Source organism: Perissodus microlepis, chromosome 3 (assembly GCF_051167445.1).
Source record: "Perissodus microlepis isolate ML-2025 ecotype Zambia chromosome 3, ASM5116744v1, whole genome shotgun sequence".
Taxonomy (NCBI): Eukaryota; Metazoa; Chordata; class Actinopteri; order Cichliformes; family Cichlidae; genus Perissodus; species Perissodus microlepis.
In genome coordinates, this window is record NC_140463.1 from 19,666,696 (window position 1) to 19,676,898 (window position 10,203).

Genomic DNA, 10,203 nt, shown 5'->3' on the forward strand with positions numbered 1-10,203 from the left:
TCAGCACTTTCCTCACCTTGAAAGATTTTTTTCTTCTTTAAAAGGTTAGAAATACTTGAAGTATATACATTTTTGCTTGACACCAAACAATATTATTCACATACTTGTTTCATCAATAGAGTGGAGTCAATTTGTCTCTTTCATTTAAATTGACCAAAACAGTATTACCTATCACAGAAAAGATTCTTGTGGTGACAAAGTCCTTGTGATGTGCACTGGTTTGACCCTCAATGTCAACATTAAAGTTTACAGAAACTGCCGGATTTCTGGTAAATTACTGCTTTGGGGGAGTATTTTGTGTGGGTGGAAGGTGAAAGAGGAGGGAGAGAAAGTGAAGTTTGCCCTTTAAAAAAATATATGTACACAATAATGTTGTCCATGTTTGACTTAAAAAGACAGTTTCAGCTGTGTTTGTGCTCTGCTAGGAGGCATCATGGGGAGAACTGTGGTGCAGCTCACCCTCATTGGGCTGCAGCTGGCTTTGACTTCCACACTGCTAAACAAGGTAGGGTCAAAATACATAAACAGCCATAGCACCACTTTAAAGATCCATAAATTTAAAATTAAATATACACGGTTAAATAAATAGTTTAAAAGCCAAAAGCTAAAGAAAACAAACTTTTTATGTACCTCTGCAATTAATATTTCACAGATAATGAGATATCTGAGGTGTGCGATTGAATATTTTGTGTCTCAGCATCTTTCTGTCAGTTCAACACCAAACTCTGTGGGTTGAAGGTTCTTGTGACAATCCTCAGGATTATTTCATTTTGTTCATGTGCTGTGTGTGTGTACAAGTCAGCTGACACATTAACACTGGCAGTTGCGCATTACTTTGGAGACAAAAAGAAGGATTGGGGTAAGATGAAGTGTTCTGCTAAGCAATATAACATCATGTAATGTCCCATGAAGTGAAAGAATTCTAACTGTATGTGTTTGTATGTCTACCTTATCCTTTCTGTGCATCCACAATCACAGATCTCATTTTAATTGTTTGAGCTTGTTATTTGATGATGGTGTTGATTGGTTAAGGTAAATTTGGCTTGTTTAGTTGTTTGAACTATGGAAACATGTGTTGGATATTTCTAACAACTCCCATTCTGATGCATAAAAAGTAAAAGTATAAATGTAAGTGAGTGTCATGCTCTTTTGAGTGTGTGCCCTGAACACTAGATGAAAACTAATTTTAGGGTTTTTGCAGAGGGACCAATAAAATTCCACTGAAACCAGCCAATGAGATCGGTTAACCCTGTCGTTTTTTCTCAGGATGACTGGGACGTCTACAGCTTTCACATCAACTCCACAGTGACCAGTCGTTATGCCACCACTGTCATCACAAGCCGTGTGGCCAATCGTATGGACGAGTCAAAGGAAATTGAATTCCATGTTCGGATTCCCAAGAATGCCTTCATCAGTAAATTCCAAATGTATGTGAAGTTAAAGTGATCTGTAACCATCCAGAGACATTTGTAAATTCTACACTGAAGAACAAATTGCCTGATATTTAGTAGTGTGTACACAAGGGCTTTCTTGGTCCTCTTCAGGTTTATCGATGGCCAAGTTTACGATGGTGTTGTGAAAGCTAAGGAGCAAGCTCAGCAGCAGTACACTGAAGCTGTGTCCCGTGGTGAAAGTGCTGGGCTTGTCAGGTATTTAAATTCATTAATTAACTTACAGGTTTATGTGAAAAAATTCTCAGTAACATTTTTTTAATGTCTTCTTCTGTATCTTCAGTTCTCTAAAATTAATTTTGTGTAACTGTGTGAGGAGGAAAAAAACCTTTTAGCAGGGATTAAAGTGAAACAATGACATCCCGGGTTGCACAGCTCAGTAGGTTAGATTAAAAAGTTAAATCTTACATGTCATATCCTCATTTATTGTAGATATTTTAAATCAGATATTGAACCAATTCATGATGTTTTGCTGAATTCTGTTTTTCTGAAGGAGTGTACACAACAATTTAAGTGTACTAAATTAGCCACAGGCTATAGCTTACATAAGTTTGTACACTTTTGAATGCAGTTGTCCAAATCCACAAAGAGCAGTGAAAACTGGAATAGTAGCGCAGGTTAGCTGAGCACACTCTTTACACAAAGAAAAATTAAAAAAAAAAAAAAGCTCACAAAAGGGATTAGTATGTGACTTATTACAAAGTAATTCTTTTCCCCACACTACACTGCATACTACCTGATCTTAGGGGTCCCCCCACCTGCCAAATATCACTTTAATCCTTGCTTTTTAGTCAGTTTACTCAAAAATCAAGTTTGTTCTTCAGGAATAACTGATTTTTAAATGTATTTATATGAAATAATTATTGTTTCTGCTACAGTTCTGTAGGGAGGACTCTGGAGGAATTTAAGACCTCTGTAACTGTGGCTGCTCACAAAAAGGTCACTTTTGAACTCACATATGAGGAACTGATGAAACGCACACATGGCAAGTATGAGCTGCAAATTCATGCTCGACCCATGCAGCCTGTCAGAGACTTCAAGGTGACTTCCATCTTGGTATCTGTTCAGTGATTGTTTAGGAAAACAATGCTGAGATAAGACCACACATGATTAGATCTTCTGTTTTATTTTATTATACTTGTTCCCAGGTGGATGTGTACATTCACGAGGAAGCCGGCATCAATTTCATCGATGTGAAAGGAGGCCTGAGCACCAAAGCCCTCGCTAATGCCATCACCAAAACACATGTTAATAAACAGGTACAGTTATAACACAAATGTCAGTTTTATAAACACTAAGAGTCACAGCAGTTTGCAATAAGAGGAAGCCTAGAAAAAAATCTATGCATACCGCAAAGAGATGTGGCAAAGGAAAAGGCTCTTAGTGGGTTGTATGTGAGGCTGGACACTAAGAAAGGAGAAAAGGAGATTGAGAGATCAAACTGGAGAGAATGTGCAGCAGGTTAGCGTAATAGGTAATGGTAATGTATTAACAAATGAAGAGAGTTTGTTGAAAAATTTAATAAATAATTTGAGGAACTGAAGAAAATGAGACAGAAAGGAGGACAGATGGAGGAATGACAGTGAATCATGAAGTGCAGAGGATTATTAAGGAGGAAGTTAGGGCAGCTACGAAGAGGATAAAGAGTAAAAAGCCAGTGGATTCACATGACGTATGATAGATTGCCAAGTAGAACTGTGGGACTGCATGAGAAACAGTGGTGATGTGTGTCGCTGAAGTGACAGATTTGTAGTGAGGAAAGGTGGAGGTATGCTCTAGAGAGAAGAGGAATGAACGTCGGTAGACACAAGAAACATGACAGAATGCATGTGTGTGAATGAGAGATAGAAGAAGATAGTGATTACAACTACAAATTGTGTTAATGCCTGAATGCCCAATGATCACATCTGTTAAATACTGATTTCAACTGTCCCTGTGTGCTGTATCATATCTCTGGTATTAAGTGACATAATGTAATCGAATCCTACAGTATTTGCATTGTTGTTTTGGGTCATGTTAGTCTTGAACTATTGAAGTCTTCCTGCGCTATATATGTCAGAATGTTGAGCAATTCCCCACTTTTACTCATAATAATGAATTCTGATTTTCTTTTAATATTTTATGCATTAAACGCATTACAAGACTTTTATTGAACCTCAGACAAAAAACTCGGATCCCGAGTTGTTGTTTTTTTCAATGGGGAGTTTAAATTGTTTAAAAATCACTGCATTTTCTCTTTATTTCTAATCTACAGTGTCCAAACCTTTTGGTAACAATGACTTGTATATGCACCTTTTAGATTTATCAAGCCAAAGCAATGAGAAGTACAGGACAGTGTTTTGACAGAAATTAAAATCACTGACCTCTCACTCGATGAAGAGTCTAAAGAATGCAATTCTTTCTGTTTCTAGGCATGGGTGTATTTCTATCCAACAGTGGATCAACAGACAATGTGTGACAACTGTGGAGAGCAGGGTATGAATGGAGATCTGGTTATTGTTTATGATGTCAACAGGAACAATGGATTGGGAGACATCAAGGTAAACCCTGATCAATTAGCAATTTACACACAACATAAAACTGCATGGGCCAGAAAAGGTTTTGCAAATCAGTACCATATCCTTTGTCTGGCTATTAAATAAAAATTTGACTAAAGCAATCTTTTTTCCTGCTCTTTAGAAATCTGCTGGGTACTTTGTTCATCACTTTGCTCCATCCAATCTTCCCCGAATTTCCAAAAATGTCGTCTTTGTTATTGACAAAAGTGGCTCAATGCAAGGCCGAAAAATAGAGCAGGTAAATGATTTAAAGGGTCTGCTATGTCTATCATTTACAAAAACACTATTTCTTTTAATGTCTTTTTTAAATCTTTTATAAAAGTCTGTAATGTGTAAATGCTGTTTTTGCCCAGACTAGGATCGCGTTAATCCATATTTTGAATGACCTGGCAGAAGATGACCATTTTGGTTTGATCACTTTTGATGGCAACATTTTTCCCTGGAAATTGGAACTTGTTCAGGCCAACAGTAAAAACGTGGAAAGCGCCAAAAACTTTGCACGCAACATTCAAGCTGGAGGATGTGAGGAGTTGCAGAAATCAGTATATATCTTTTAATATCAAACAGTTAACAGAAGAATTATAGTACTGAAACTTTGTTGTTGACTTTCAGACACAGACATCAATCAAGCACTGCTGCAAGGAGCAAATATGCTGAACACGCATGACAGAGAAGGTTCAGCATCAATCCTTATACTCCTCACAGACGGACAGCCAACCAAAGGTTGTAACAAATGACACCTGTACAAAAATGTGCACAAATACTTCTGGACTTAATGATTTTAGTCAATGATTTTATTGTGATTTCAATAAGGAGAGATCATTTGAAAGACCTGAACATGGTTTAATGAAGAACAGTTTGAGATTTGGCAATAAGACTTTGATAAATCAACATGGCAGAGTGGAGTCCAGTAACGGTAGGACAGGACTTCTCACAGTCTAGATGCAGAGGTAGAGATGTAGGATCTCCAACTAGGTACAAATGAGGAGGTACTACAAATGAGTCTGAAAGGCAGGCTGATAGAAGAGCACTGAGAGCTTTAGCACTTGTAGAAGGCAGGCAAGGCTGGAGTGATGATGACAGCATGGAGTTTGGACAGCATGTGTGATGTAAAGAATACATTTGCAGCACAACACTCAAGAATGCAGGGAGATTAATGAGTACAGATCAGTTATTCAATATTTTTCGTTTTAGCTTTTTCTTTTATCAAGTGTGGGATTCCATTGTTTTTGAGCTGAACTGACTGTGTCTTATGTATTTTCAGGGGTGACAAATCTGGAGAAAATACAGTCAAATGTAAGAGAGGCTGTTGCAGGCAAATTCCCAGTTTACTGTCTGGGTTTTGGTTTTGATGTTGATTTTGAGTTCCTTAAGAAAATGTCGCTGCAAAATAACGGTGTGGCACGACGGATTTATGTAGACTCCGATGCTGATTTACAGCTGAAGGTATTTTGTATTCTTCCTACCACATGATTTGAAATCACTACAGATTTAGGAAGAAATTAGCATGATTTGCATCATGTCCACACTGTATGTCAACAGGGTTTCTATGAAGAGGTGGCAACTCCTCTGCTGACAGATGTGACAATGATCTATGTGGGTGGGACCAATCTAACCCAGACTAACTTCAGTCAGTATTATAATGGTTCTGAGATTGTGGTGGCCGGACAGATCACAGACAATGACATTGAAACCTTCACACCTCAAGTTGTGGCTATTTCGGTAATGTTTGATCTAAGATATTTATCAGCTGTAATCTTGAGAAAGTTTTTTTTCCCTGCATATTGACATTACAATATATATTAATTATGACAGAGTAATAGAAGGCTAGTATTTTCTAACCCAAATGGCATTGTGGAATCTGGTGGAAGTGTGTCTGATGACCTTATCCAGAGAGTTTGGGCCTACCTCACAGTTAAACAGCTTCTGGACAAGGAGTAAGTACCATATATGCCATCTTTTGTCATGGTCCTGAGTCCGTGACTCAGTGATTTTGTGTTTGATGTTATTATTATTATTATTATTATTATTTGTGGGCTGTTTTGGGATGGTTTGTGTTTTGGATACTGGGTTTCTGGGTTTGTGCTCCCTCTGTTGGTCCCTGGTGTTAGTGTTCCCCTGTCTCCTCAGGTTAATCAGGTCCAGCTGTGTCTCCCACCTGTGTGTGATTTCCCAGTGTCCCTCTGTGTATTTATAGTGTGTGCCTGCCTGTGTTCCTTGTCGCGTTGTCTGTGTTCATCCTCTGTGTTACCCTGCGTACTCTGCATTGCTCCGTTAACCTCTCCGTGACTCCTCTATGTGCTCTCCCTGCAGTCCTCCTCTCGTGTTTCAGGTTTGCCGTTCTATAGTTTAGTTTTCCCCAGTTTAGTTTATCCTTAGTTCTGTTTTGCCATCCCCACTTTGTGTTCTGTTTTCTGTAAATAAATCACCCTAGTGCTGCGTTCGAGTCCTCCGTTTCCACACATCACACGGCTGCTGTCCCAGTTGTGACATCTTTCTTCTTGTGTTATTTCCTAATCAGCTACTTTTAAAGGGCAGCAACACAAATTTTTCTCTTCATTAACTGTTGAGTGCATAACTAATGTGGGATATCGGATAAGGCCCATCATATATTTCCCTGAAACCCAAGGTAACGTCTTTAGATCATCATTTGATGTGACTTGCAGTCCAAAAGGCAAAAGTTCGTTTGGTCAAAAGTAACATTAATAGTTACAATGTAGCATGAATTTATGGGCAAGGAGAAGGAGAGTCGTAGTTTCCTTTCTTTCCATCCAAGATTGATCATGTTTGAAGAACTCAGCGACCATTTTAAAATGTTTTCCCTGGCAAGAAACAATTTGTCCACTATAGAGTTTTGAATCAGCTTCCGAAGTTGTGTGCTTATTCATGACATAGATGGCATCCCATGGTCTCAACAACTAAGCTGCAATTTACAAAACAAGTTAAAAATCTACAGCTACAACAAAGACAGGAAATTATGTTTACTACAGCAGCAGAATACAGTTAAAATTCAGCATCTTGGCTCTAAAGTCAACTCTCCCACAAATATGTCAAATAAAAAGAAGGCAGGATGTTTACATAACAATGAGTTTATCTATTTTTTCCCATGTTTCTATGTCCATATTAGATTCCACTAAAATGTTCTTTAATTTTCCAAAGTTGGGACTCAAACTGTAATTTTAAATTGCCAGGGAATACCTGGGGACATGGAAGAATTAAAGATACATAAATATGTGTAAATTACTTTATCATATATTACTACTAAATCAATCGTTATATTTACTCAATGCTTTATGACACAGGCTCCAGTTATCTGGACCTGAGAAAGAGCAAGTGAAGAAGGAGGCTTTGAGTCTCTCACTGAAGTACAGCTTTGTGACGCCGCTCACATCTATGGTTGTCACAAAGCCTCTGGGAGAGACCATACATGTGCTTCATAAACCCAAGGAAAGTGAAGCACCACAGAGAAGGAAGCCTCCTGGACGTCAATCCATTTCAAGACACCATGGTACTTCTACTCGTCACAGGAGCGATAATGTTGGTGAGCAGCACAAACAAAGACAATGCAAAACGAGTAGTATTCATCATGACGTTTTCTTTTAATTGTTAAAAATTATTTTCATTATTATTTCATTATTTTCTCTTCCTAAATGCAGATATTTACATTTCTCACTGAAAAAATTAAATACTTAAAAGAACTCTACACCAAAATGACATTAAATATAGCATGAGTTTGCTTTTTTGGTAATTATGACTCTGTACACCACCGAAAGTTTTAGCTTTAATTCTAGAGGTTTAACAAAAACACTTTAACTGTTTAAGACTTTTTTTCCTATATTTCATATTTTTGTTTATGCACAGAAATATGTCTCAAAGTGTTACAAATGTGTATAATATGATCCACAAGCGTAAACACAATAACATTTTCTTTGTCTATATTGTGTGTGACACATTGACACACACAAACAAAAATTTTTTTCTCCTTATAGTCTCAGAAAACTATAAACATTTTCCTGTATAAAAATGATTCCATACTGCACAGGGACAGCTTTACTACATCAAGATAAAGAAACAGTGAGGGTGACTACACTTTGATGACACAAATTTGGATGTCAGAAATTATTACGACCACTCTAAGCAATTGCATTAGATACAGAGCAGCTGCTATCTCAGATACAGTACATCGTGGCCTATTAAAGAAGATGCCCATTTGTTTATGAGCCATCTCACTTGAACTTTGTCAGCCAGCCTCTTTCCCTTCAACTTTTTAGCTGCACAAGAGGCAAGCTACAGACCAAGTCCACCAGTAGCAAGAAGTCAAGTTATTCTGATTATTCAATTTTTTATAATTATAAAAGCATAATTTTATTGCACTTAAATTCTTAAGTTTTTTTTGTCAGTCTAAGCACTTTTGACCATCTCAAGGGTTATCTAATGTGATATTAGCTGAGAGCAGAAATATTCAGGATTGTTCTGTAAACTAACAATAATGTCAGCCTGCTGTTAAGGTTTAAGTCAGTAAAAGCGATTATACGTGTACTTTTAGACATTTTGTGCACAGGAAGGTTTTTCTAATAAGAGAAAATGATCAGAATAGTTAAAAAGTTAACAGTTAAAAAGCTAAGTTAAAAAAAAAATATGTAAATGATCAATATTTATTCAATATTTATTTGGTATTTAGGTTAGTGCGCATTTGTAAAATTGTTTTACATTTGATTGAAATACTGGCATGTTTTTTTCCACATCAATTAATTCTTTTTTTCTTTTCAGCAACAACTGCTGTTGAGAGAGCCTTTGAGCGCTGGTTCTCCTCACTTGATCCAGGTACTCTGTTAGGATAGAATGAAATAAAATACATTTTTCTTTTTATAGAGATAAAAATGTCAAAAAAAAAAAACAAAACACATTACCATAGTTAAGTATTCATTTTGACAGAACACAACAGTTTAACAACCGACTCTTACATACTGTACCTACATGCACATTTTCAACCTCTACTTTTTAATATGGTGTTTTCTACTTTAAATATTAAGACATTTTATTTCCCTAAAAATGTAGTTTAGTATAATATGAGAACCCTTAACTTAGTTTTAAGTACATTTTTTAAGGCGATGGGAAAAAATGAATACATACCTACCATCTTGTACTACTGAATATATTATACAATTTGATGGTATAGCATTAAACAGCAATACCCTACAGTTACTACTTAATGCTTAATTAATTCAAATAGGATTAAACACATTTTCATTATCTGACTCATCAGTTAAATTTCAAACGTTTCCCATAAATGTATCTGAACCTTCTCAATAAATATTACAAAAATGTTTCGTAGTTTGCAGCATTACTCCTCCTTAGTATGTCATTTATAAATACAGATATAATATTATGACTATGACTATGATTATTACTTGTACTAGCAGTGACCATGTATATGTAACATGATTTCTGTAGGGTTTTGTAAGCCTTACAATTTTCTGTGTTCAAACCTTCCATGCAAACCCTCTCTTATGCCTGCCTTTGTTGAAAGTATTTCTTGGAGCTACATTAGTTTAATTTTTAATTTTCATTTATTTTAAATTTTCTAATCCAAATTTCTTCTAATAATAATAATAATAATAACAATAACGATAATGATAATGATAATGATAGCTTCTATCATCATCTCAGTTTGCTCCATAGAAGCAATTCCTGCTTTAATTTGTTTTTCAAAAAAAATGTTTGGATTTACAAGAGGAAGGCACTTAGTTTATGACTTGATTCATTCATGAAACCTTTAGGCCATTTGAGTAGTTCATTATTATATACATAGCTGGTTATCTGATTGTTCAGGTTTTCTCTGAATTATTGCAGTGTCTTCACCTTACAATACAAAGTGCCCTGATGTTGATGTGATTTGGTGTTAAATACATTAAATTAAATTGATTTGACTATAAATGTAAATGTGATGCTTATTTCTTGCTTTCACGTGATCTTTTTGCTGTTCTTGTTACAGGAGAAATGATAGATATTTTACAATTTGTTAATGGAGGTATGATATGACACATGCTGCATACTATATTCTGATGTAACTACTGAAAAGATTTATACTGAATATTAAACTAACTGAAGTACAAATAAACCTTTGAACTAAAGCTACACTGAAATGAGCAAGTACAGCTAGGAAAGTAACTAAATGAATTGAAAAAAATTTT

The 10,203-nt window shown here is 36.0% G+C and overlaps 1 protein-coding gene across 2 annotated transcripts in view; it reads left to right on the forward strand.

The window, feature by feature from the left end:
- The first annotated feature begins 400 nt into the window (after nucleotides 1-400).
- LOC146390401 (inter-alpha-trypsin inhibitor heavy chain H3-like) overlaps nucleotides 401-10,203 on the forward strand; it is a 14,088-nt gene continuing 4,285 nt past the window's right edge. Inside the window, exons 1-15 of one of the 2 annotated variants that reach the window (XM_084923447.1) lie at nucleotides 401-505; nucleotides 1,267-1,427; nucleotides 1,545-1,649; nucleotides 2,330-2,492; nucleotides 2,600-2,710; nucleotides 3,863-3,991; nucleotides 4,131-4,247; nucleotides 4,363-4,531; nucleotides 4,622-4,732; nucleotides 5,274-5,455; nucleotides 5,552-5,731; nucleotides 5,825-5,946; nucleotides 7,312-7,550; nucleotides 8,780-8,833; nucleotides 10,005-10,040. In XM_084923447.1, the coding sequence (XP_084779573.1) occupies nucleotides 434-505; nucleotides 1,267-1,427; nucleotides 1,545-1,649; nucleotides 2,330-2,492; nucleotides 2,600-2,710; nucleotides 3,863-3,991; nucleotides 4,131-4,247; nucleotides 4,363-4,531; nucleotides 4,622-4,732; nucleotides 5,274-5,455; nucleotides 5,552-5,731; nucleotides 5,825-5,946; nucleotides 7,312-7,550; nucleotides 8,780-8,833; nucleotides 10,005-10,040 (1,951 nt within the window). In that variant the 5' untranslated portion in view covers nucleotides 401-433. The remainder of the gene's footprint in view (nucleotides 506-1,266; nucleotides 1,428-1,544; nucleotides 1,650-2,329; nucleotides 2,493-2,599; nucleotides 2,711-3,862; nucleotides 3,992-4,130; nucleotides 4,248-4,362; nucleotides 4,532-4,621; nucleotides 4,733-5,273; nucleotides 5,456-5,551; nucleotides 5,732-5,824; nucleotides 5,947-7,311; nucleotides 7,551-8,779; nucleotides 8,834-10,004; nucleotides 10,041-10,203) is intronic. The other variant, XM_084923448.1, reaches the window with a different exon arrangement.